The 25,648-nt window shown below is 39.7% G+C and overlaps 1 protein-coding gene across 5 annotated transcripts in view; it reads left to right on the forward strand.

Moving 5' to 3' along the window:
• The first annotated feature begins 4,169 nt into the window (after positions 1-4,169).
• GRB14 (growth factor receptor bound protein 14) overlaps positions 4,170-25,648 on the forward strand; it is a 117,227-nt gene continuing 95,748 nt past the window's right edge. For 3 of the 5 annotated variants that reach the window (XM_058715107.1, XM_058715108.1, XM_058715109.1), the window contains exons 1-2: positions 4,170-4,473; positions 5,746-5,878. In XM_058715107.1, the coding sequence (XP_058571090.1) occupies positions 4,283-4,473; positions 5,746-5,878 (324 nt within the window). In that variant the 5' untranslated portion in view covers positions 4,170-4,282. The remainder of the gene's footprint in view (positions 4,474-5,745; positions 5,879-25,648) is intronic. The other 2 variants (XM_058715110.1, XM_058715112.1) reach the window with 1 other exon arrangement.

Raw genomic sequence — 25,648 nt, forward strand, 5'->3', positions numbered from 1 at the left:
TTCTGTATGTATGTTATCTTTCCCGCCATAAAGGCCTCAGAAATTTGATTTGATGAATAAGGGAGAGAGTAAAGCAAGGATGACACATTTTCCTTGAAGGGTAAAAAGGCTAGGATCCTTAGGGAGAGACAGGAAAGGGAGGTGCAAAGGGACAGACAAGACTCACAGTCAGGGAGGGGCCCAGGAGACAAACTGCTTCCTTTGCAATTTTACAGGCTCAAGTCAAAAAGGACAGCAGCCACTCAGGGGAGGATTTGCTTTTTGGTACCAAGGTATCTGCTTTGCTGTTTCAGAAATCTTGGTACCAACATATCTGCCTCTTGTTTCAGAAATATTTGTCAGTTATGGGAAGCAAAATCTCCTCTTTAAACTTCCCTTTTGATTAAAAAAAAAGCCTCTGTATTCTCTCAGGCTGTACTAGGTCTGATAGTTTTCTGCTTTTATATTGCACAGTTCTTTATTTAGAATCATTTTTTTTGTAAACCTCTTTGATAGAAAAACTTGTTCTTTTGTTGGCTTGCTTCAAAAATGTGAATGAGCTAATTCTAATACTTCTTGGTACAGAGCCTCAAGGTATCTAGGAGTAAATTCAATATTTTATACCAACCTATGAGACACAACTATTTAGGTTCGCATTCCTCAGAGACTTGTTCTTTTTGTTCTTGCCCCTAATGACTGCAGGTATTATAATTTTTGCCATGGGGATTAGAGAAGGCGCATAAAACCTGCAAATGGATACTCCCTAGATTTTCACTAAATGAGAAAATGCCCAGAGAGGGGAGACACAATTGAGATCTCATTCCAACAAATGAACACTCTTCCTTAAGGTTAAACATTTATACTGGGAAGTAGAGCAGGATACACTATTGGGAAATAGTATTTCTAGTGATTCCAAAGGTATAAAGTTTCCACCTAACCTTTTCTCTCACAAAAAAGACAGCTTGCTTGTGTGTGTGTGTGTGTGTGTGTGTGTGTGTGTGTGTGTGTGAGAGAGAGAGAGAGAGAGAGAGAGAGAGAGAGAGAGAGAGAGAGTTGTTGGAAGTAGGGCAGGAATAAACTCCAACCACTGATTCACCCTCCTGTTAGATGCTCAAAGTATACCATTTTAGAGGAGAAATGGCTGCCTGTAAGAGTTTTGGATGAATATAACGATGATGAAGAAGGAAGAGGAGGTGAATGAGGAGGAGACAGAGGAGAAGGAGATGAAAAGAAAAAAAAATTATGGCTTTTTAAAAACTTTATTTAGAGGCGCCTGGGTGGTTCAGTCGGTTGAGCGTCCGACTTCCCGGTTTGTGAGTTTGAGCCCCTGGTCCGGCTCTGTGCTGACAGCTTGGAGCCTGGAGCCTGCTTCAACTTCTGTGTCTCCTTCGATCTCTGCCCCTCCCCCACTCATGCCCGCATGCTTTCTCTCTCAAAAATAAATAAACATTAAAATTTTTTTTAAAAAGTTTATTTTTGAGAGAGCGAGCGCGTGCACGCGCACACACGCGCGCGCGCGCGTCGCGGGGAGGGGCAGAGAGAGACCAGGAGACACAGCATCTGAAGCAGGTTCCAGGCTCTGAGCTGTCAGCCCAGAGCCCAAGTCAGGGCTTGAGCCCGCTAACCATGAGATCATGACCCAAGCCAAAGTCCAACGCTTAACTGACTGAGCCACCCAGGTACTCCTTTTAAATGTATTTAGTTCAAGTTACCTTCAAATACATAACCTCTTTAAAAAAATTTTTTTTTCAGGTTTATTTTTGAGAAAGAGAGAGCACGTGCACCTGCCTGAGTGGGACAGGAGCAGAGAGAGGGAGACAGAGGATCCAAAATGGGCTCTGTGCTGGCAGATGAGAGCCTGATCTGAACTCACAAACGGCGAGATCATGACCAGAGCTGAAGTCGGATGCTTAACCCACTGAGCCACCCAGGTGCCCCCATAACCTCTTTTTTATTTTGCTGGAATGTCCTCAATATATCTGTTTCTTTTACATGAAACTCTTTTAAAACCCACACATAGAATCCAAACCATATTCAGGAGGAACTGGATGTGAGTTAGGGCTTTACCTGGCACACAGCATCAATACATGTTAGCTTTCGTCATGATTAGTATTATTAATATTATCCCTCAGGAGACTAACATTTTGTTCTTGCATGGCTATTGCATTGTATACAATATCCTGGAGACCACACTCACTTCTGTGACTAATATCAATACTGCTCTTTACTGGGTCTTACTTTTGACATCAGAAAAATGAAGAACTTGGATTCCATAAGCTCTTCGACTCAAAGATTTCCTGCCTCCACAGAGTACTCCGGGTTTCCTCACAAGCTGGGAGTTAGTGATCCCTGGCTGTTAGCAGTGGTTGGTGTTATGGTGTGTGTGTGTGTGTGTGTGTGTGTATGGAGGAGAGGGTTTTGCCCACTTCTTCAGGAGGCAGTGTTTGCCTTTCCCTGGGCAGGGGTTGTGGAGGTTAAGAAAACCTGGTGAACCAAATGCCAGGGACAGATGTTACCTAATTTGGTCAAAGAACAAAGAGTGTGTAAAACATTTGGAAATCCTCAACAGTGCATTGGGATGGTGGAATTTACAGGAAGAACAGAAATAGAGCAGCACCCAGAATTTCAGAATAGGATTGCTAAATTTCAGAGGGTGAGCCTAATGTAATTACAATAGTCCACTCTTAATGGCAGAAATATGTTTCAAGACTTCCAGTGGATACCTGAAATCATGGGTAATACCACCATGAATCACCTATACTAATTAGGTATATAATATAATGTATTTAAAATATAAATATATATATTATGTATTATACATTATATACATATATGTATGTTATATAATACATATTATATGCATATATTATACACTGTATATACTATGTTTTTTCCTATACATACATACTGATGACAAATTTTAATTTATAAATTAGGCACAGTAAGAGAATAGCAATCATAACTAATAATAAAATAGAATGATTATAACAATATACTATAATAAAGGTTATGTAAATGTAGCCTCTCTCAAAATATCTTATTGTACTGTATTCACCCTTCTTCCTATGATGATGTGAGATGTTAAAATGCCTACCTGACGAGATGAAGCGAAGTGAATGAGCGTTGAGAGGAAGCTACTTTCTGACTCTATCACAAAAGGATGGTCATCTGTTCTAGAGGGAGGCTGGCCACAGGTAACTGAAAGGAAGGAAAGCTAAATCACAGAAGGGGGCACTACTGTACCATTTCGCATAGTCTGGGTTTTTGAGAAGGGATCCTCTGAGTTCGAAGCTTAACTGCACCGATTTTTAGCGTTATGTTGCACAAGCTATTGAGCCCCACCTTCCTTACCTGTAAAATGGGGTAAACATCGAATTCGTGAAGCTGTCGCAAAGGTGGACTAGGACAAGGCAGAGGGGAGACTCAGAAACCGAGGGCTGCTCTTATTAAAAGAAAATTAATATTCTTTTCTAATTCCCAAGACACCCTCAAGATTATCCATGCCTTACTAAGAATTCTCAAACACCTCAGTAGTTTCCTTTGCTGCGCCGACTGTACTCTCTGCTCCCTCAGCCACCCCTCTCCCCCCGCCCCGTCTAGGGCTGCAGGAGTGGAAGACAGGCACGTGGGGGAAGGACTGGGGCAAACCTAGCCCCATGGCCCCTGGCCTCCTGGCACGGTGGGGCCTGTCATGGCGGCCCAGCTACAGCTTAGGTGATCTCAGAGCAGGAAGAAAGGAAGGGTCTGGGGGTCAGCGCCTCCCAGACCCCGGCCCCGCCTGCGCTCCGCCGGGCAAGCCCCGCGGGAGCGCCGGCTCACATGGGTCCCCGCCTCCAGCGGCGCGGGCCCGCCCTGACCCTGGGCTCAGCCTCGCGCTCGGGCGCCCACCTGGGGAGGTGGCGGCCGGGCCTCGCGCGCGGGCAGCCGAGGGCCGAGTGCGGGCCGCGGGACCTCCGCCAGCGCCCCGGAGCGTCCCGGAGCGTCCCGGACCGGGTGCGGGGCCCGCCCGGCGCCCGGCGCCCTCCCCGCCCCCTCCGCGCCTCGCCCCGCCGCCCGCGGCCCCCACCCATCGGCCGCTCCTCCCCTCTCCCCACCCTCCTCCTCCGCCCCCTCCCCTCCCCCGCCGCCTCGCCGACTGCTCGGCCGCGCGTCTGAGCCGCCCGGGCCCGGAGCGCAGGCGGCGAGGCCACCGCACCTGCAGCGCGCTCGGGCTGCCAAGCAGCCGCCTCGCCTCCCGCCGCCTGGCCTCCCTCTCCCCCAGCGCCGGGTCTCCCGTGACACCCGAGACCCCCGGCCGACGACAATGACCACTTCCCTGCAAGATGGGCAGAGCGCCGCGGGTAGGGCGGCTGCCCGGGACTCGCCGCTGACCGCCCAGGTGTGCGGCGCTGCCCAGGGGAGGGGCGACGCCCGCGACCTGGCGCCTGCCCCCTGGTTGCAAGCGCGGGCGCTCCTGCCCCCTCCGGACGGGACCCGCGGCTGTGCTGCAGACAGGTAGGCAGCCCTCCGAGGGCGCGGGGGAGTGTCCTGGGTTGGCAGCCGGCGAGGGGCTGAGGAGGCGGTCCTAGGGGGTGAGCCATGTGCCCAGAGCTGGGCCAAGTTTGTGAAAGTCTCTGAAGACAATTCCCTTTAAGCTGGCTTCTACCGGCTCGGCAGGACATTGCGATCTCCCAGCGCCTTATAAATAGCATCACCGTTTCATTGAGAGCTCCTGGTCTCTCTCACCTCTGCCCATCGGTGTGAACTAGGAGGCCAGGCTGGCCACCCCACTTCCTTTCTTCGTGGCCCTGCACTGAAAGCAAAACAAACAAACAAACAAACAAACCCCTAATCCTTTTTATTTTATATGTCTAAAAAATCGGAGCATAAATGAATTCACCTCCCACATAGAATCTTACAGCGACCCTGGAGAGGCAAAGCACGGATTGACATTTGAGCAGTCTTGCTGTTCAGCAGGAAAGAATAGAGGCTTTAAAAGGTTTCCCAATCTCCATAGCATTCAGCACTAAGTGCCTTTAGAGTTCACAGTTTTGCACATACTTTAGGAAAGAAAAAGACTGCAACAATACAAAAATCTGTAGTCCTTTATATTCATACATTTAAATGGTACTTCTCCCCCCAGATTTTCAAAGTGCTTCAACTTCACTGAAGTTAAAATTACTCCGCAGTGGACTAGAGTACATTTATACTAGCAAGTTCTATTCACTTACCTCTTCAAAAACACTGCCTTGCGGTTTAGTATCTATAAGCACTTGAAAAATCAACAGACTGTGTGTGGGCAACATTGTGAATGAAATTTGAAGTGAGATGAACCACAGCTATAATTAATAAACCATAACTTCCAAAAGTGATTAGTGAAATAGCATAGGGATGAATTCACTAAATGTTTGTAGACTTGGTCAATTTAATGGATGCATAAAAATGTCTAACTTCTCAGGATGGTTTTTGCATCAATAATTATATAGTATTTCAGCCTCAGGAAAATTATCAAAAGTGCTGGAAATAGGCTTTCTATGCCTGGTAATTTTTTTTTAAGGCCAAAAAAAAAAAAAGATAGGAATACTATACAAAATTCATTTATATCAATTAACATATTTTATTTTGACCCACAGAAAGTACATCACAGATCTTTGCTGTACATTTTATATAATATTAGTGTTATCACAGAGTGGTACATGTTGGCCTTAACTTCTTAATCCTGTCAGCAATTAAATTTTACATTCATTCCGCTTTATGTAAATTACATCCTATGTTCTCTTGGTGTAGGAGAAAAAAGAAAGATCTTGATGTTCTGGAAATGCCATCTATTCCAAACCCTTTTCCTGAGCTATGCTGTTCTCCATTTACATCTGTGTTGTCAGCAGGCCTGTTTCCCAAAGCAAATTCAAGGAAAAAACAGGTATGCATTTTAAAATGTTTAATTCAAAAATCTTAGGAGCTCTAAATCCATACAGTTTTTAAGGTATTCAGTAATTTGTAATATTAACAAAGGATTAGTATGGTCTATTTTAAATGACTATTGGCTGACAAAGTTTTTGGCATCATTTTCCTTTAAGGCCTTAGTTTTCACAGCTATATAATGGGAATGTTAAAAGTTACCTACTAAGCTTTTAGGATGGGTTAAATGAGAGAATATATATAAAGTACAGAGTCTGGGAGCTGTTATTATTTACAGGGTAGCTGGGGAGAGTTATATATGATAATAGATTATCAATTTTTAGTCAAATTGGAGGAAGGCAATGGTATTGGAGTAAGAAACAGATTGGTTGATTTCTTTAATACCTTCCATAATCTTCCAATTTGCAAACCAAGCAACCTCACTTACTAAAGGAGAGTGGGATAGTGAATCTGTGGACTCCTCAGTGAACTAGTGAACTCCTCAGTTTGGAGGCTTCTGGGTGCAGAAGGCAGATGATGACTTCTTAGTGATAATTAGACGATGGACTTTATTTTTTATTTACTTATTTATTTTAATGTTTGTTTATTTTTGAGAGAGAGAGACACACACAGAGCACGAGCAGGGGAGGGGCAGAGAGAGAAGGAGATGCAGAATCCAAAGCAGGCTCTAGGCTCTGAGCTGTCAGCACAGAGCCCTACGCAGGGCTCGAACCCAAGAACGACACTGGACCTTAGTCGGACGCTTAACCGATTGAACCACCCAGGCGCCCCAGAAGATGGACTTTATTTTATATGATTTTGCTTTCCTTTTTAGTTTCTAGTTTGAGACTGACTTAGGCAAATTGGATTTCCAGGACCAAACAACTATGGAGAGAGATCCTTAATGACTATACATTTGGAAAAAAAAAAAAATCAATGTTTCCTAGAATAATCCCGTCTCTTCTTAATATACTCCCTCCCAGTTTTGAATTAGCAAAACAAAGAGAGGTGTCACTAGGCAAAATGTACCTTGTTCTTGCGAGGATAGAAGCAATAAATTTAAACAGTCAGATGTTTGCAGTGAGGAGACGGATAGTAAGTGGAGAAAAGACAGTTGACCATTTCCCTGCATCTGTTGTTCTCTTTACTTTTTTTCTGCACTTTTACTTCCTGTGATGGGTTCAGTAATGTATGTTTACAGTTTTAGGAGTGAAGGAAATACCCTAGGAAATAGATGAGTTCTTGATAACATAAAGCGATAATAGAGACAGTATGGAAGCTTTCCATGCACTGTTGGGTTTTGATGGAAGTCTGGTATAACAAGGCATATATATATATATATATATTTATGTATATATAAATTTTTTTTTTGATGGGGGCGGTTTGAAGTTTAATTGGTGCATGTGCTTTTTGGAAAAGGACTGGAGAAAGTGGGAGTAAATATTCCCGGAGCAGAGGTATGTTCTCAATTAGAGACTTTGATGGGGGAGGCAAGTCCTTAAGTGGGCGGGACTGTGACTTTGGATGAGGAGATGAACACGGAGGAGATTCTCGAGAGCTTTATTATCAGGGTGAGTTTTAAAGTCAGAGCCCAAGAGAAAAACAGCCTCCCCCCTGAAATGTCTGGGCCTTTTAAAAGCTTGGCTTTCAGGTCAGGATATAAGATCGGAAGATGGGGGATAGATTTGACCGTGTGTCGTGATGGTGGAAAAATTGATTCTGGATTGCCTGTGGGATCCAGAATGGGAAAAGGAAATGCCCGATGGTGACATAATAGTCAGCTAGGGAATTTGATAGGTTATTTCCCTATTAATAGAGGGCCCTCTGTGTTTCTTGCACCAAACTAGGCCCTGGGGGACTGAGCTAAGCAAAAATGCCATGCAAAGGGTGTTTACCATGATGGGGCTTGGATTGGAGGTTGGGTCATGACTTTGGAGTTGAACAGAAGAAGGGGAATAGAGAGGGAGAGGTCTGGGCTTACTCTCACTTTAATTTTGAGAATTAATGCTGGGAGAATGCCTGTGTCTGAGAGATGTTGATGGGGCAAGGTTTGTTTTGAATAAAGAGGAAATATATTAATAGAGAGAGAAAAAAAGAAAGCATGGGTACAGGTGTTAGGGTCAGGTCAGGGTGTGCCCTAAGTGTATGCAGTTATCATTGTAGGGTAAGACATCTTGTCTTGGTGAATGACAACATTTTTTTGGATCAGGTTTAGCAAATTGCAAAATGGGAAAAGGGTGCTATGTGACTATTGACTCCGGCTGGTTTCCTGCTCTGGCCTTGTGTCCTGTTTCCACAGTGACCTTCTGAGAGAGCACTGCACCCACACAGACAGCTGTGCTGTTTCATGAACAGAGCGTTCTGGCCCGACTCCTGGAGACCAGTCCCAGAGAGGTGTTCCCACCTGAGAAGGGCCCAGCATGCTGATCTCTTCCTTTGCTCAAGGGTTGGGATCTCTCTGAAGAGAAGGATGTCCCAAAGTTGGGGAAGAGGAAGGTTTCTTTTTACATTCTTTTATGTTTTCCACCTACGCTTTGCATTTAAAACGGATCCTTTGTTTTTATTCCTTTGTATATGCTCAGTTCTTTGGACTGAGTGTTGCTTTGGGAACAGATGACTCTATGTCAGTAATTCCCCAAGCTCAGTATCTTTGTGACACACATTACCCTTTTACTAGATGGTATTTCTGGACCGATTATCTCTGACCTTCACTTGAGATGATGTAAATGACTGGATGTGGTAGGTTTCCATTGACTGTTATTTACGGTTGACACATTGCAGGAGCCCTGGGTCTCTTCTCTTAATATTTTCTCTTTCATTTGTTTGGCTTACCCTTGCCAGTCATTTTAGCAATTCTTTTCTCCCTGTAGAAAAAGTGAAGGATTGCGCTTGTTACTTACGAATAATTGACCAGAAAGTTTGAAAGAATCTAGACTAGAAATGTTAAATTTCATGTGGTCTTTCAAAACCAGAGTCAAAAATCATTTTACACACTATATATATACACATATATATATATATATATGTGTGTGTGTGTATATATATATGTGTATATACACATATATATGTGTATATATATGTGTGTGTGTGTGTGTGTACACATATATATATACTTTTTTTTTAACAATTTGAGACACCTACATAATGCATAAGTGGTAAAGTGTATTGAAGTCCAAATAGGATATGCTTTATCTCTATTTGATAATAAAATGTCTCAAAGTATACAATACTGTAGGCTTTCAGTATTTTTATTGTAAAATAAGAGCTGGAATGAGATAGAATGTGGATTCTTTATTCTCTCTCCTTCTTATAATGCTGTTCAGATATATTGCCTGGGCATATTTCCTTGTGTTTATCAATAAAGCAGATTCCTTTATATACATAGTCCAGAAAAATTACTTGTAATTTAAACTTTATATTAAAAGTGACTTAACTTATGGTTTAAATTTCTCTTTTTCTTCTATTTCTTTTTTTAATGTATACTTATTTATTTATTAATTTTTTTAAACATCTATTTATTTTTGGGAGAGAGAGAGAGAGAGAGAGAGAGTAAGCATGAGCGGGGGAGAGGCAGAGAGAGAGAGGCAGACACAGAATCTGAATCAGGCTCCAGGCTCTGAGTTGTCAGCACAGAGCCCGATGCGGGGCTTGAACTCATGAGCTATGAGATCATGACCTGAGCCGAAGTCAGACGCTCAACCGACTGAGCCACCCAGGCGCCCCTGTGTATTTATTTATTTTGAGAGAGAGAGAGCATGCACGCACACACATGTGTACATGAGTGGGGGAGGGGCAGAGAGAGAGGGAGTGAGAATCCCAAACAAGTTTCATGCTGTCAGTACAGAGCCTGACGTGGAGCTGGATCCCCTGAACTGTGAGATCATGACCTTGGCCTAAATCAAGTGTCAGAGGCTTAACTGACTGAGCCACCCAGGCGCCCTCTTCTATTTCTGATTGAAATTTACCAGGAAATCATCCCTTAGCACTTACTGTTTGTAGAAAGGGAAATAATAAGAGATCATTAGCCCTTACAGAAAAATTAGTTCTTGTCTTGGGTTTGTCTACTGTCAGGTAATTTTTCTGCTCAAACTCAGCTTGTGTAGCAGGCCTGGTTAATTGCTTCCCAGGACTTTGTAGTATAACTTATTCAACATAAAGTATCTGAAGATTTTAAAGATAAAAAGACACCTATGAAAAACTGTGTTATGGAATGTTTGAGCTGGAAGAGAACTTTGAGATCATCTAGTGGACAGATTAGTAAATTGAGGCTAGAAATGCTGTGTGGCTCATAGTACACAGCAAGGACCAACAATTGCATTTCTTGAGGCCTTAAAGGGTCTTTTTTTAGGAAGGCACAATTTCCGCAGAAGTCGAGGACCATAAGAGTAGCACAAGGAATAAACATGCCAGTGTTGTTGGTTATAATCGCTCATAATACCAGAGCAGGGGTGACGGTACCATTGGTTAATACAAATTTAAGGACCTAGATTTTTGTTTTTTCCTTCTTCAACTATAACTATTTCTTTATCCTCTAGCTTTCTTCTCCATCTTATTTGATATGATCAAATAATTGGCTTATCACCAACTAGGATTTATTGGTATTACTAATAACCAGCTTTTGTATGTAGTTTACAGTCCACAGAAGAGTGCCAAGAAGTGGTCTGATATCCACCTTTTATGATTTTTTAAAAAGTGCAAAAACCAGAAATGATTTGCCCATGCTCCCACAGTTGAAATAAAGGGAGATCAAAAAGAATATTGGTTGTGAATGTTTTTGCACCTTACCAAACTGTTTCTGATCTATTCTGTATTGAGTTAAGCCTTTTTGTACATCTGAGAAAAAGAAAAAATATCTTTCAAATAATTAAGAAATTACTTTTCCATGTGTTCTGCCTTTGATTTCTTTTTTCTCTCTCATTTCAGAGACTATCAAAAGACAAGTTCATCTCTCCCCAAATTATAGGGTCTCTGATGTCACTCCTTTGTGATGCGAGTAATTAACCCAATTTGCATAGTTCTGTAGGGATCTTGGTGTGCCTGCTACATTAACCACACTCTTCTATACTCATTTCTCCAATATTCACGGAAGTAGAGAGCAATAAGTTATACTCTCATATTCCCATTTTCCACTTTCAGTAATTATAAAGATTTTGCTTCATTTACTTCATCTATTTCTTTTTGAATTTTTTATCGTCTTTGTTATAAATCCTGAACATCCTCTCATTGAATCCCCACCTAGTTTTGTATGCATCTCTGAAAAGTACATTTTCTATATAATCAAAATGCCATCATTCGCTAACAAAAATAACAGTAATTCCTTGGTATCATTTAAAACCATTCATAATCTAATTGTCTCAGTTGGAATGACACATGAAATCTCCAAATTATAAACTGGTTATATTTCAAAAGTCCTTAAATTAGCTCTTTGGAAATTTAAATTCATTTTCAGATGGAAACAGCATCATAAGTCGTATTTAGGTACCCCCAGGCCATTTTACAAAATCCCATTTAATGTGAAATGAAATGCAAATATCTTCTATATGCAGAAAAAAATAATAGAAACAATACTTGCTCCTATTAGGGTTTCAAGCAAATATGTCTTTCCAACAGCAATTTGCTACTTCTGAATGTTGGCACTTGATGAATATCATTTTTCTTGGGAGGAATTTGAAAGTATACAGATCTTTGTAGCAAATCTGAAGCAGGCTTTAGAGCAGTGCTTCTCAAAGGGTAGTCACTGGACCACCTTCCTCAGAATCAGCAGGGATGCTTGTTAAAAATGTTGATACTCAGGCCTTTTATAAAACCCACTGAATAATAATGTCCTGGTGAAGGACATAAGGATTTGACTTTTTTTTTTCTTCTCTTTGACATATATTTGGAAAATCACGGGTATTCTTATTCCCTGTCACTTTTATACTGTCGGCAATCTGACCTTTCAAAATTGTGGACAATTTCATTTAGTTGAGAAAAAGTAGGAATATTACAAATGGACTTTAGTTGTTATTTTATCCAGGTATTGATTGTTTGGAGGAAACAGCCTCACATGAACTAGCCTGAAAGGTTATGTTATAGTTATCTGCAGGCCAAAAGTTCACTGATCTCATGAGAGATCAGAATCGGGGAGTAGAAAGTCAGCAAAAATCAAGGCAGACACTTTCTCCATTCTCTCTCTTCTGTTCTTCCACAAATACAGCACATAACCTCTGCTTCTTCTATGTCCATTTCCTCTCACATTTCTCTGCAATCTTGCTTGTCTTGATGGCACATCAGAGCACATGGCCCCAAATGGCCATCTCTTTGGAATAAATCTTTCCTCCCATTTGTGGTTTAGCACTTGGTAAGTGACTGGAGTCTACATCTGGAGAAAGCTGTTAGCCCAGTGTGCCCAGCTCTTTATTCAGTCAGCTGTGGCCAAAGGGACACAAGAACGTGGACCACTGCTCAGCAGTTTGTGGGAACAGTTTTGTGGGCAAGAAGTCCAGCTTCAATGGGTATGGCATATGAAGGTGGGAGAAAAACAGTGGACAGCTAGTGCCCCAGGGAAAACAAGACCTCAAACAAAAAAACAGTGGACACAAAAATTCTTACTGTATCCTTATGATATATGGTGATTTACCAGTTCATTTGGCTAACTGACCTAGACAATTTACAGTGTCTGCTTCTTACCTTCAGTTCACTTAATTCAGTTGAAGCATATTTACTTGACCGTGGTTTCAGTTCATGCCACCCTTGAGTTATGCTTATCTTGCTTGGCCATTGTCTTGTGCTTGCATTTTAGCCTCTGATGACAGGAGCTACCGACACAGGATTCTCCCTACTTCATGCTAGTTACTTTCATTTATAACAGAAGACAGCTGTCTCTTCCTATTTTAAAACTTAAATCTCCTAGCAGATCTGCTTGTCAAGGTTTTATTTCCAGTTTGAAGGTTGCCTCTAATTTTTGGTGAAATTGCAGGGTACATTTGCAATCCAACCTTTATCTGCAATATGGGTCTTATTTTTCACTTCTCTGAAAGCTCAGCTTCTGGTTTATTTTTCCCTAGGGGCATATATTATGTTCTGTCAACAGAAGGAAAATTGGAGCCATTCATGGTTCAATATAAATGTGGATCTTAATTAATATAAAAGAGCTTTCTGCAGTCTTGTGGATGTTGCTTTTAAACATGTCAGCTTATATAGAAAAGTGAGAAATTCCATTGTGTAAGAATACACTGATGTGTATTTGAGCAGGGATAGGCAGACTTGGGCATTGTCCTTTTGGCACTCCGTTTAAGGGATAGCTCAGTGGAGAACCCAGAAATGGCCACAAGTCTTTACCAAGGCAAGGGAGCCTTTCAGAATCAATTTAGGAGAGAAGTAGGAGAACTGATATAGGGAGAGCATCTTCTACTTCTTTTCCTTCCCTTTGGCTCCACTCATTTAGCATTTTTTCAAAGCCACAGAGAAAATAAACATAAATAGGAATATTAGTATTCTTTTTTTTTTAAAGATTTTATTTTGAAGTAATCGCTACACCCAATGTGGGGCTCAAACTTAAACCCCAAGATCACGAGTTGCATGCTCTACCAACTGAGCAGCCAGGTGCCCTGGGAGGATTAACTATTCTTAACTAGTTTACCAATGCATGTACCTATTCCAAAAGCTCATTTATAAGTGGGCTGTTTATTCACATATATTTGTCTGTAGATGTAATGTTACATGTGGTGGTGAGGTTGTTAGGGAGTCAGTAAAAATTTTTAACCCATAATAGTTCCAGAGTATGGTACATTTACAGCATCCTGGGTGCCATTTTTAATATTGTTTCTGTGGAAAGATAGGAGACAGTATGACATGATTAAAAATATTGGACCAGAAACCTGCAAACCTAGTTTTTAATAATATCCTGCTGCTGCTCAGTGATGTGATATAAGCCTATTGCCCATACTTTCTGGGCTTTGTGAGTGCTACCCTTTTATTCTATTCCTAGAGCAAATGATTCTGGTGGCTCTTAAAGTACAGGATGACTCCTTGTAGTAGATACAGGAGTCTTAGGAGGTTCCTTTGGTGCCACTGGCCCCAGAAGTTTCCCGTCAGCCTTTGTTCAGATCTTCCCACATGGTCACCACACCTCCTGTGATATAGAGCACATTGGGTGTCATGCGACAAGGAGCACAGGAGCCACCTTTATAGAAATGATAGGGACAGGAGGGGCTAGCTAAACTGGAAATTGCACGTCAAAGTCAAGGTCCAAATAGTAGAAACAGAGTCAGAAGGGGCCATATCTGAGAGGCGCCAAGTTAGGTGGTGAAGTTATATTGAAACTTAGAAATAAGGATATGAAATGAGATGCGAAACATTTGAGGGTGGCATAGGTCCAATGTACCTGGTTCTGCTTGGCTTGAAGGGTTGAGGTGCATAACCTTTAAGTCCTTCTCCAGGTTCCTCTTGCTCCGCCCTCAAGTAATCCATTTGGTTGCTCAAGCCAAAATCAAGGAGACCTCTTTCTGGTCTTATGTCAAGTACTGCTACATATTTCCCAAAATATACTTGAATCCATTAACTTTTTTCCATCTTCACTATTGCCATCCCAGCTTCAGCCACTGTCTTCTCACATACTGGAGGCTCATAAAGGGCCTTTGTGCTTCTATTTTAGTCTATCTGGGTACATTCTTCATGCATTTGTTAGAAGTGATCTCTTAGAAATGTGGATCACACTGGGGCACCTGGGTGGCTCAGTTGGTTAACGTCTGACTCTTGATTTTGGTTCAGGTCATGATCCCGGGGTTGTAGAATTGAGTCCCGTGTCAGGCTCCACGCTGAGTATGGAGTTTGCTTAGGTCTCTCTCTCCCTCTCCCTCTCCCTCTCCTACTCCCCCACCCCTTCTGCCCCCTCCCCTGTACGCTCTCTCTCTCGCTCGCTCTCTCTCTCTCTCTCAAAAAAATGTAGATCACATCATGTCACTGCCTGATTGAAAACTTTGTGATAGATTAGCATGAAATTCAATTTTGTACCTTGGCCTACAGGATTCTGCATGATTTGACTTCTGTCTACTTCTTAAATCTCATCTGCATTCTACATTTTGTTGATTATATTGCGGCCATGGCACAGGGGCCTTCCTACCTGTTTGTGAATATGGCATCTTTTATTCTACCTCAGAGTCTTTGACCTTACTGTTTTTTTCTGCTTGGAACCTCTCTTCCTGGCTCTTTACATAACTGACTCCTCTTTATTCTTTAGGTAGGTCTCAATATAAAATGACTTATCAAGGAGGCCTTTTTGACTGGACTATCTAAAGTGTTCCTTCACACTTGTTTTTTTATTTTATTTTCTCCCACCACGCCACCACATTTTCCAGTGCATTTCATTGGCTTTACTTAACATAATATGAATTGTTGCATTTATCTATTTGGTCTAATTATTTATTGTTTTTCCTTCCAGATGGAATATCTTACATTCCTAGTTCTTGGGTTCTTTCATTAAAAGAACCAATGAGTAAATGGATTATTAAAAACAAATAGTTCAAATAAATTTTAACAAATTGTATTTGACGTATTTATTCTAGTGGTGTTCGATTATCTTCCTCCTCTTCATCAAATTTAAAAAATTTTCTAATTCTATTAATAGTTACACATAGGAAATTTTGGTCATATGTAACAAAATTTATGGATATATTTCTGATTTGGTATATTATTCTTATTTAATGAGATTGTAAGTGAAAAGTATTTGGTGGATTGCAGTATACTTTCTTCCAGCTTACTGTGTGTTAAAAATGCCCATGTTAGAAAAAATTAAGTGGAAATACCAATTTGGCTTATAATATGAGTCTGTCAGAACAAGGGGTAGTAGGTATTAGCAGATGTTTTAATTATTAACATTTATATCACTGGTGGATGACTTGGGCCAGTGCTCATGATGTAGAAATGAAGAGACATGTACCCCTTGAATGTATAAAATTTACCAAGGGATGTGCAAACTCATAGAGTCAAGAGAATTAGTTACTGGATCCTCATCTTCCATATGTACTTCTTAAAACTTACCTTTCTGAGAACCCACCTGTGTTCATAAAAACATTTTTCACCTGGTGTATTACCCTGGGGCATGTAAACCTCCAGGGCATCACACATAGGGAAAGCTTCCTTTAATGATTAATCAAAGCACCACAAATCAGAAAGAACTCCTGTCTTTTTGTGTCTTAAATCAATTTCTGTTAAGGAGAGACATGGTGGGTAATGAGGAATTGGGGTAGTGGTGAAATGTTCTGAATTCAGATATATGATTGTGTGATGGGACTGATAACAATTTTCACTTTTTTATTTTCAAGGATTTTTTTTTAAAGTTCATTTATTTTGAGAGAGAGAGAGAGAGAGAGAGAGAGAGAGAGAGAGAGAGAGAGAATCCCAAGCAGGCTTTGCGCTTGATCCCACACATGGTGAGAGATCACGAACCAAAACCAAGAGTTGGTCCCTCACCCAACTGAGCCACACAGGTGCCTCTATCATAAAATACTTGAATATTTTCCACTTTCTTTTAATAACAAATACATTGGCTGTTAGACTAATTTTTTAGTGTATATACATCATTTGTTTTCACTAAAATCATAAGAAATATTTATCATGATGAATATTACAATTAATGGAGCTATTGCTAATTTTATACCTGTTTTTATTTAATTACATCCCAAAGCTAAAAAGGTAGAATGTACACTTAACACAATTACCAGAGAATTCCATGTTCTTAGCACTTTATCATACACTTAGAGCTCTTAGTTCTATATTTTAATTTTGACTGTATTCAGCTATTTCTTTTATAAGATATAATCTATAATTACTTTTCAGTGTTTTTTTTAATATTTTTTTCTCAGAATGCATATTGATACCTTTATTTGAGTTGAAAAATAAAGTTGGATTTTATCTGATAGAATATAAGTCTGATTTGGCTGACTGATTTGAGAGTGACGACTATCTTTTCCAATTATATGGTTGACATTTTCCTTAAATTGAATAAACTAAATTTACAGCCCTAAACTTTTGATGAAAATGTATTTAAAGCACATTATAAGATAATGGCATTTTTATTTAAAAAACTGGAAAGAAGTCATGCAAAAACCTCACTGTTATGTTTGATTGGCCAAGGTGTAATAAAATTAGCACTTTCCTCCCAAATTTTTCTGAGTATATTAGTTTTAACAATTTAAGTGAGAAAGTAACATATCATTAATCTTGGGTAATCTTATTGATTGATAAACTATTTAGAAATTGAGAAAGTGAATGAATCTGATTAATAATGAATCTTTTTCAAGTCCGATAGTTTTCAATTCATTGTTTTCAGTTACATTATAAAAGCCCTAATTGATTTATTGGATGATGTATCATTAAAAATGAATTTTAGGGGCCCTGGGGTGGCTCAGTTGGTTGAGCATCTGACTTTGGCTCAGGTCATGATCTCACTGTTCACGGGTTTGAGTCCCGTGTCGGGCTCTGTGCTGACACCTAAGAACGTGGAGCCTGTTTTGGATTATGTGTCCCTCTCTCTCTGCCCCTCCCCCGCTCACACTCTGTCTCTCAAAAATAAAATAAACATTAAAAAAGAATGAATTTTTAGCTCAGATGAAATTCATAGATTGACATTGCTTTCTACCACATCTGCACTGTCTTTTCTCCCTTACCCAACTTACTTTTTCTCTCTGGAACTTAGCATCTGGCATTTTATATGTTCACACATATATGTGTTTATTCTCTGTCTTTTCCCACTAGAACAAGTCCCTGTAAGAGACTTTATTTTATGTATTCCGTCTCCAGCAGATAGAACAATGCCTGGCACTTAATAGGCCTTCAATAAATTTTGCTGGGTCAAAGAATAAATTCATGAATTAATGAATGGGGAAGACACAGAAGAGGTGGTTATTATTAAGTGAAGGAGTGAGGGAATATTTGGGAACGTACTAATACTTTAATATAATGGATAAAGAATTTGCAAGGAAACTTAGAAAAGTGAACTTTTGTAACTGGGAGGGGTCCGACATTGTTAGATGTTAACAAGGTCTGAATCAGGATAAACGTTTGAGTATTGATTTACCACTCTTAGCACATTCTAAATTTGGATTACCCGTGCTCAGAATAAGTTCTGTTCTTTGTCTGTTTGGTCCCCTTGTGAGCGTTTTCAGTCTCAACCAGCCCATGTGCGCCAGTTAAAAAGCACGTATACTTTATGGGGCTGAGTCCAGTAAAAGGTTTTCAATCAACCCACATTCATAGTGGAAGATTACTTTCATTCTTGGGAAGGGTGACATATGTGTGTGAAGCCCAGTATTCAGATGAAAGGAGCACTTTGGTATTATTTAACTGTGTATTGGCAAGACTTGAGCCAGTATCTAGTTTCTCTTTAGAGACATTTTGCATTATATTACAGTACTCTTACTGTGCTGTGCCAGGGAAATTAAGATCAGCTGGAACACTCTGTAGGTCATTGGCTTGGAATCTCAGGGCACTGGGAACTTGATGTTTTGTTTTAATGACCTCATTTAGGCTGAACCTGTCTTTGTCCCAAAAGCATAAGGGCCTCTTTACAAAACCATGTCTGCACCTTGGGAAATATATGGGAAAGGTTTAGAGAAAAGTGACTAAATATTTGAAGGCATTGGGTCAACCTCCATGTACAGGGTACTTGATAAATGACTCATTAGTTAAGGAAGATGAAGAGGATGTATTATTCAAATCCCTTTAACGTTGTTGTAGCCATCAAATTCCAGGATGTCTGAAACATACTTTGAAGGTTGAAGAGGGTATTTTTAAAAAAAATGAAAGGAGGAAGTGTTTACAGGTCTTGTAGCAGTTCATGGGACTTGGGCTCTGGCAGATGCTTTCTGCAGAGATTTCCATAGGATGTCACTCTTGTGGAATGAAGCACCTCCTCCATATTTTTCAAAGTGGGAGTATATGATGCGTGTATGCATATGGGGTGTGTGAGGACTGTGGGAGGGCCATATGGGAAGTTGCATGATAAACATGGAACACCTTTTTGTAACGATCATTTTAATTGAAAATAGGGGAAATATTCTTATATTAAAATCAACCCTCCTGTTTTTATGAGCAGAATGCACAATTTACGTGAATTTTTAAGAACAAAGTTAATACCTCAGTGTCATTGCCTACCCAGAGACGGCAAGGGCTGTGTAAGTTGCTTTCTTTTGCACCTTCAGTGGTTCTGGTGGAAAAATTTGAAAAACACTAATGTTGTTTTCAGTTGTTGTGGGAAGTGACTTTTTGTAATCCTCAGGAGGATTGGTTATCAACTGTCTTTTCCTTCCCAGCACTTCTCTAACCAAACTGCTTTCTCCCTAAAGCTTCTCTGATTTCATTGGTACCTGTATCATGAATATTGAGGAGATTGGGTTGTTAAACATTTGAGTGTGTTTTCTATTGTACTTTCCGGCAGCTTGGCAGGAAGTGGCTCTCACTGAAGTCTCTGAAGACCACCCTATTCTGAAGACCTTCGTTAGCACTTATTTTGATATCCCAGCAGTTTGGGGCATTTTTAACTACTCTTCACTTCTTGTAAATTTTCTTGACTTCTACCTTTTATAGGCCTCTGTCGTAGGATCTCAGTGTTGGTTTCCTTCGGGTTTTAACCTAGAGCTTTTTGTTTTCTTTTTAGTTTCATTTTATTGCTTGGGTAATCTCATCTCCTCCCATGGCCTCAACTGCAATATATACATATAAATCCAGACTATTTATCCTGGACTGTCTGCTGGATATCTTCAGTTATACAGTCTATCGACATCTCAAACTTTGCATATTCCAAACTGAATTAATACTTTTCCTCCTCAACATGTTCCTTCTGTGTCTTCCTTCATTGGGAGTGGCATAGTCTACTCATACTAGAAGTCAAAAATCTTAGTTCTTAGTCCCCTCACTATTCCTCTCCTCATCTGATTGGTTACAAAGTCCTCTTGGAAAAACAACTCTTGACTTTATCTATTCTGTGTTAGGTGTCCTGCTTTGAGAAAATCTCCCAGGTCAGTTCTGTTGCATTATCAGTCTGTTTACTTATCAGTGTTCTGCTCTCCAGGAAGCTCTCTAGTGGCAGCAAGAGCCAAGTCTGCCTTGGACATCAGCGCATTTCCAGACCTTAGCATCGCGCCTGCCACATCATAGGTCCGCTGTAAATACTTGAATAGATGGTTCGGATGGCACTTTTACCCAAAGTAGGATTCATTTCTAAAATATCTGATAGATGATCATTCATATAGTCTCCTTGAGCATTTTTAATGATGATAAGTTTATTTTGCTGGTGATCAGTAAAATCCCTATACAAATGCCCTCTTATGAACTGCATGTAAACCAAAGTTGTATATAATTTGTTAGAATAAAATTTAATTGCTTTATTTTTTGTAGGATTTTACCTTTCCCTATTTAATTCTTAATTTTGATCCATTATCCCAACATGTCAAGGTATTATCAAATTGTGTTCTTTTATTACAGTAATTGTTCCTCTCAGCTTTGCTTCATATCACATCGGAATAGATGACAATAATATCTTCATTCGAGAATGAACAGTGAAACTTGCCACGTTAACCTGCCCTCAAGGATGATACTAGTGGATTAGTCAATACTTTGAGTTTTCTTAACATGTTGCTAAACCATTCAACCAATATTTATTGTCTTTGTACTAGTCATTGTGTTTGGTATATATACAGTCTATTCTTGAACAACATGGGCTTGAACCGTGTGGGTCCAACTTACCCAAGGATTTTTTTTTAATGTTTATTTTTATTTTTGAGAGAGAGAGAGAGACAGAGAGAGAGACAGAGCACGAGCAGGGGAGAGGCAGAGAAAGAGGGAGACAGAGAATCTGAAGCAGGCTTCAGGCCCTGAGCTGTCAACACAGAGCCCGACATGGGGCTCAAACTCACAAACTGTGAGATCATGAATGACCTGAGCTGAAGACAGATGCTTAACTGACTGAGCCACCCAGGCTTTTTTTTTTTTTTCTTTTTGATAAATATAATACAATACTACAAATGTATTTTCTTTTTTTTTTAAAAAAAATTTTTAACATTTATTTATTTTTGAGACAGAAAGAGACAGAGCATGAATGGGGGATGGACAGAGAGAGAGGGAGACACAGAATCAGAAGCAGGCTCCAGGCTCTGAGCCATCAGCCCAGAGCCTGATGCGGGGCTCGAACTCACGGACCGTGAGATCGTGACCTGAGCTGAAGTCGGACGCTTAACCGACTGAGCCACCCAGGCACCCCAAATGTATTTTCTTTTACTTATGATTTTCTTAAAAACATTTTCTTTTCTCTAACTTACTTTATTGTGAGCTTCATAGCACATAATACATGTATAAAATATGTGTTCATCAACTGTTTATTTTACAGATAAATCTTCTGGTTAACAGAAGGCTAGTAGTAGTTAAGTTTTAGGAGAGTCAAAAGTTGCACATGGATTTTTGACTGTGTGGAGGGTTGGTGTCCCTAATGCCTGCATCATTCAAGGGTCAACTGTATAATTAAAAAAAAAGTTTTTTTTAATGTTTATTATTGAGAGACAGAGAGAGACAGAGCATGAGCAGGGGAGGGGCAGAGAGAGAGAGGGAGACACAGATTCTGAAGCAGGCTCCAGGCTCTGAGCTGTTGGTACAGAGCCTGACACGGGGCTCAGACTCACAAGCCGTGAGATCATGACCTGAGCCGAAGTTGGATGCACAACTGACTGAGCCACTCAGGTGCCCCTCAACTGTATAATTTATGTTATCATTCCGGCCTTACTCCATCTTGTCTGTCAGGGCATCATGAGGCATTTCTCAGTTATTCTTTAGACATCAAGATATCTTCAGTTCTAGAAATTCCTTTGCCCTATCAGTACAGAGGCTTACTTAAGTAGTAAGAACTTAGTGATTATTAGTATTATCAGTAATATTTATTCAGCTCTTGCTATGTACCAGGTGTTGTGCTAAGAAGATAGTAAGTTTTATAACATCCCCTTTTCCCAATATATCAGTGAGGTAGACACTATCATCATATCCACCTTAAAGTGGAGGACATTTAGGTTTAAGAAATATGACAATATTTGATCAAAATTACATAGCTGGGAAGTGACAGAGGCAGGATCTAAACTCAGACTGCCCTATGATGGTGAGATATACAGAATCCTGGAAACCCTTTTTTCCTTCCTTCCTTCCTTCCTTCCTTCCTTCCTTCCTTCCTTCCTTCTTTTTTTTTTTAACTTTAAAAAACATTCGAAAACAAACAAACAAAAAGAATGTTTTTTAATAGACCAGGCCCATACTATGAATAATATTAAAGGGTACAGTTCTAGAGGTAGGCATTGCTGAGACCTAACTCTTATATGGCGTCACCAATGTGCTTGATGGAACCTAACTAATTCTACGTCGTTCCAAAGGTTCCTTTCACTCAGCATTAGCTCAGACTTGATTAGCTTATTTCCAGGTATATAAAATTGTGGTAATCACACAAACTTTAAATATAGGAATGCTTTTTCCTTCTTTGAGAAAAACAATTCATCAAAACTGTGAAGACTGTATCCTGGAAGTCCATGCAGTTGTAAGGCAGTCCAACTTCTTTTCTCTTATACTGGTTTCTAAGGGTGCATATAAACTTCCTTTATTTCGGTGATGATGCAATTTGCAAGGTACATTCAAACATGTTATAATTTTTATCCTTTTATAAATGGCTGTTGTAAGTATATGAGTGAGTTTTATTTAGTTCTAAAGATGGAAAGAGATAGGGTCAGAGATCAAGAGTTAAATCATACTGTGGTGCATGACAGAGACAGGACTTGAACCCACAGTTTCAAAAATTTTTTTTAAACATTTATTTACTTATTTTAGAGAGACACAGAGAAACAGAGCACAAGTAGGGGAGGAACAGAGAGAGAGGGAGACACAGAATCTGAAGCAGGCTCCAGGCTCTGAGATATAGCACAGAGCCCGATGCAGGGCTCGAACCCATGAACCATGAGATCATGACCTGAGCCGAAGTCCAGTGCTCAACCGACTGAGCAACTCAGGCGTCCCTTGAACCCAAATTTTCAGATTTCAGTTCTAGCCCTGAGTACCTAACAAAAATTGATAGGTAGAATTCTATGTAAAAACTGTATATATAAAATACCCCCTTTGTGTACCACAGATTTTTATACAGTGAAACATGAGTTGTGACAGTAATAAAGAGTGTTTTAAACTGCACTTGAGGGGCACCTGGGTGGCTCAGTCTGTTGGGCGGCTGACTACAGTCCAAGTCATGATCTCACGGTCTGTGGGTTTGAGCCCCACGTCAGGCTCTGTCCTGGGCGCTCAGAGCCTGGAGCCTGCTTCCGATTATGTCTCTCCCTGTCTCTCTGACCCTTCCCTGCTTGCTTTCTGTCTCTCTCTCTTTCAAAAATAATAAGCAATAAAAAATTTTTTAAAAAGTTTTAAACTGCACATGAGTCTCAACCGTAATATATTCCAATCTTCCTTTACCTCCAGCGTTTTTCTTGTGGTATTGATGTATTGCTTTCAGGAAATACCAAAAATCCTTTTTATTATTGTTTCAGGAAATGTCAGAAATCCCTATTATTATTTTTTAATTTGTAGGATTTTGAATGATTTTTAGAAACTACCAGGGAAATTGGATCATTTGAAAATCAGGATATATTCTGACTGAAAGAGCTTAGCTGTACTCTGGGGTGTTAAATTAATTTTCATTGACAGACACTTGCCTGGGATTTAATTGAGATTTAGGTTAGTAAAAAAACCTGCCTTGTGGCCTAGCGAACAATTGGACAAAGTAGATGAAGTGGAGAGGAAAGTATTTTCTCAACCTTTTTTTCCCCTTGGACAGAAGCCATGTCACCTGCAGAGATTTGGAAGTGGAGCTGTCCTGCCAGATATGTCACCATCAGCAAGTCAGACATCCATCATTACAATAAATGCAGGGCTGTAAACATTGGTGCACAGATTACTGGTGTTTGAAGAACAGATTAAAAAATGATTCAGATATTTTGAGATTGAATTAAATTCCTTTTAATAAAAATAAGTTAGCAATCCTTCACTTAGCAATATGATTACCCTTTAACCTTAGAAAAGTTTTTTTATATAAAATGCTTTAGGGTGGCAATTCTCAAACCTCAGCAGGAATGACACATACCTAGATGATTTGGTAAAAGTACAGATTCCTGGGCCTCACCCCTGGGGAGTCTATTTCTGTCGATCTGGATTGGGTTTAGATTTAGTTTTTGCTTGAATTTTAACTCGTATTACCTTTAAAAATAGACTATTTCTATTTTGAAAAGATATAAGCACCCTTTAGTCTGTTGCAGCATTATTTACAATAGCCAAGATTCGGGAGTAACCTAAATGTCCATCAATAGATGAATAGACACAGAAGATGTATATATACATGTGGTGTATATATCATATATAGTAGAATATTACGCAGCCATAAAAAGAAAATGTGATCTTGCCATTTATGACAACATGGATGGACCTAGAGGGTATTATGCTAAGTGAAATAAGTCAGATTGAGAAAGACAAATACCATATGATTTTACTTAAAAGTAGAATCTTAAAAAACCCACAAAATAAATGAATAAGCAAACAAAAAGCAGAATCAGACCTATAAACATGGAACAAATCGATGATTGCCAGAGGGAAGGGGTGTAGCATGCATAGCAGAATGGATAGAGATGTTGAATCACTGTATTATACACCTGAAACTAATGCAACATTGTATGTCGACTATACAAAAAAATTTTTAAAAATGTTTTAAAAAAGATGTGCTTGTTGTTTAATAAAGAACCTCTATGGCAATGGGAATTGTCAGGGCTCCATGACTGTAAAAGTGGTTGTTCAAGTCGACCACACTCGGGGGCGCTGTTGAAATAGATTCTTGTCTGTAGTTAGTTCTAAATACAGACAGCAGAGGGGGCATGCTTTAGATGACCCAAAGAACCTGTGACCGATTGTTTTAATATGAATTTTCCTGTTCTGCACATTTTCTATTCTGCATCGTAAATTTATTTCATTTAGACTATTAGAGAAGTATCATTTGTTGAAACAAATGATCTGTTTTAGAAGGGGCCATGTGATTGGTAGTTTTTATAAGTTAATTACATGAAGAAAAATATTTTAACTATGTATTTAAACAATTCTGGTTTCTTTTCACATTTTCACATTATTATTTGAACAGTGGCTCTAGCTACCATCTTTTATAGGTTGGGTTTTTATTTTTAGTTGTAAGAATTAAGATTCTGATATGCTGAAGGGTTAGTTGATTATAAAACTAGAATTGGCAGATGTCTCCTACAGATTGTTTGTTGAGTAGAATTCTGTAATATTTTGCCTAAGAATGGAAGATATATGTCATTCCGTCCATATTATATGATTAAAAATTGGAAATGAGTCCCATATCCTAAAATTCTTTTTCTCTTTCCTTCTAGACTTAGTGCATATATAGATACTTTTGTTTATAATTTGATATTCTGTTTTATATGGCATTTTCCCATACATTCTTTTACCAATTAATGCTCTATTAGCAACAATAGAAGAAATCAACTTGAATTATGTTAAACAGAAATGGAATGTCTTCTTTGCCGTTATTTTTGTCAAATTATAATCTTTTTTGCAGGCAGAGACTATTCTTTTTTTTATCTTCAGTTTCTACTGTGAAACTTTGGACAGAGTAATGAGTGTCACCGCTGGTGTCAATTCGTAGATACAGACTATGATGGATTCAAGATGGCTGTAGATTCTTTGCTACACTTCACATTCTTGTCTCATCCTCTAGAATCTTGGAGGGGTCTGAGTA

This window comes from Neofelis nebulosa, chromosome 2 (assembly GCF_028018385.1).
Source record: "Neofelis nebulosa isolate mNeoNeb1 chromosome 2, mNeoNeb1.pri, whole genome shotgun sequence".
Classification (NCBI taxonomy): Eukaryota; Metazoa; Chordata; class Mammalia; order Carnivora; family Felidae; genus Neofelis; species Neofelis nebulosa.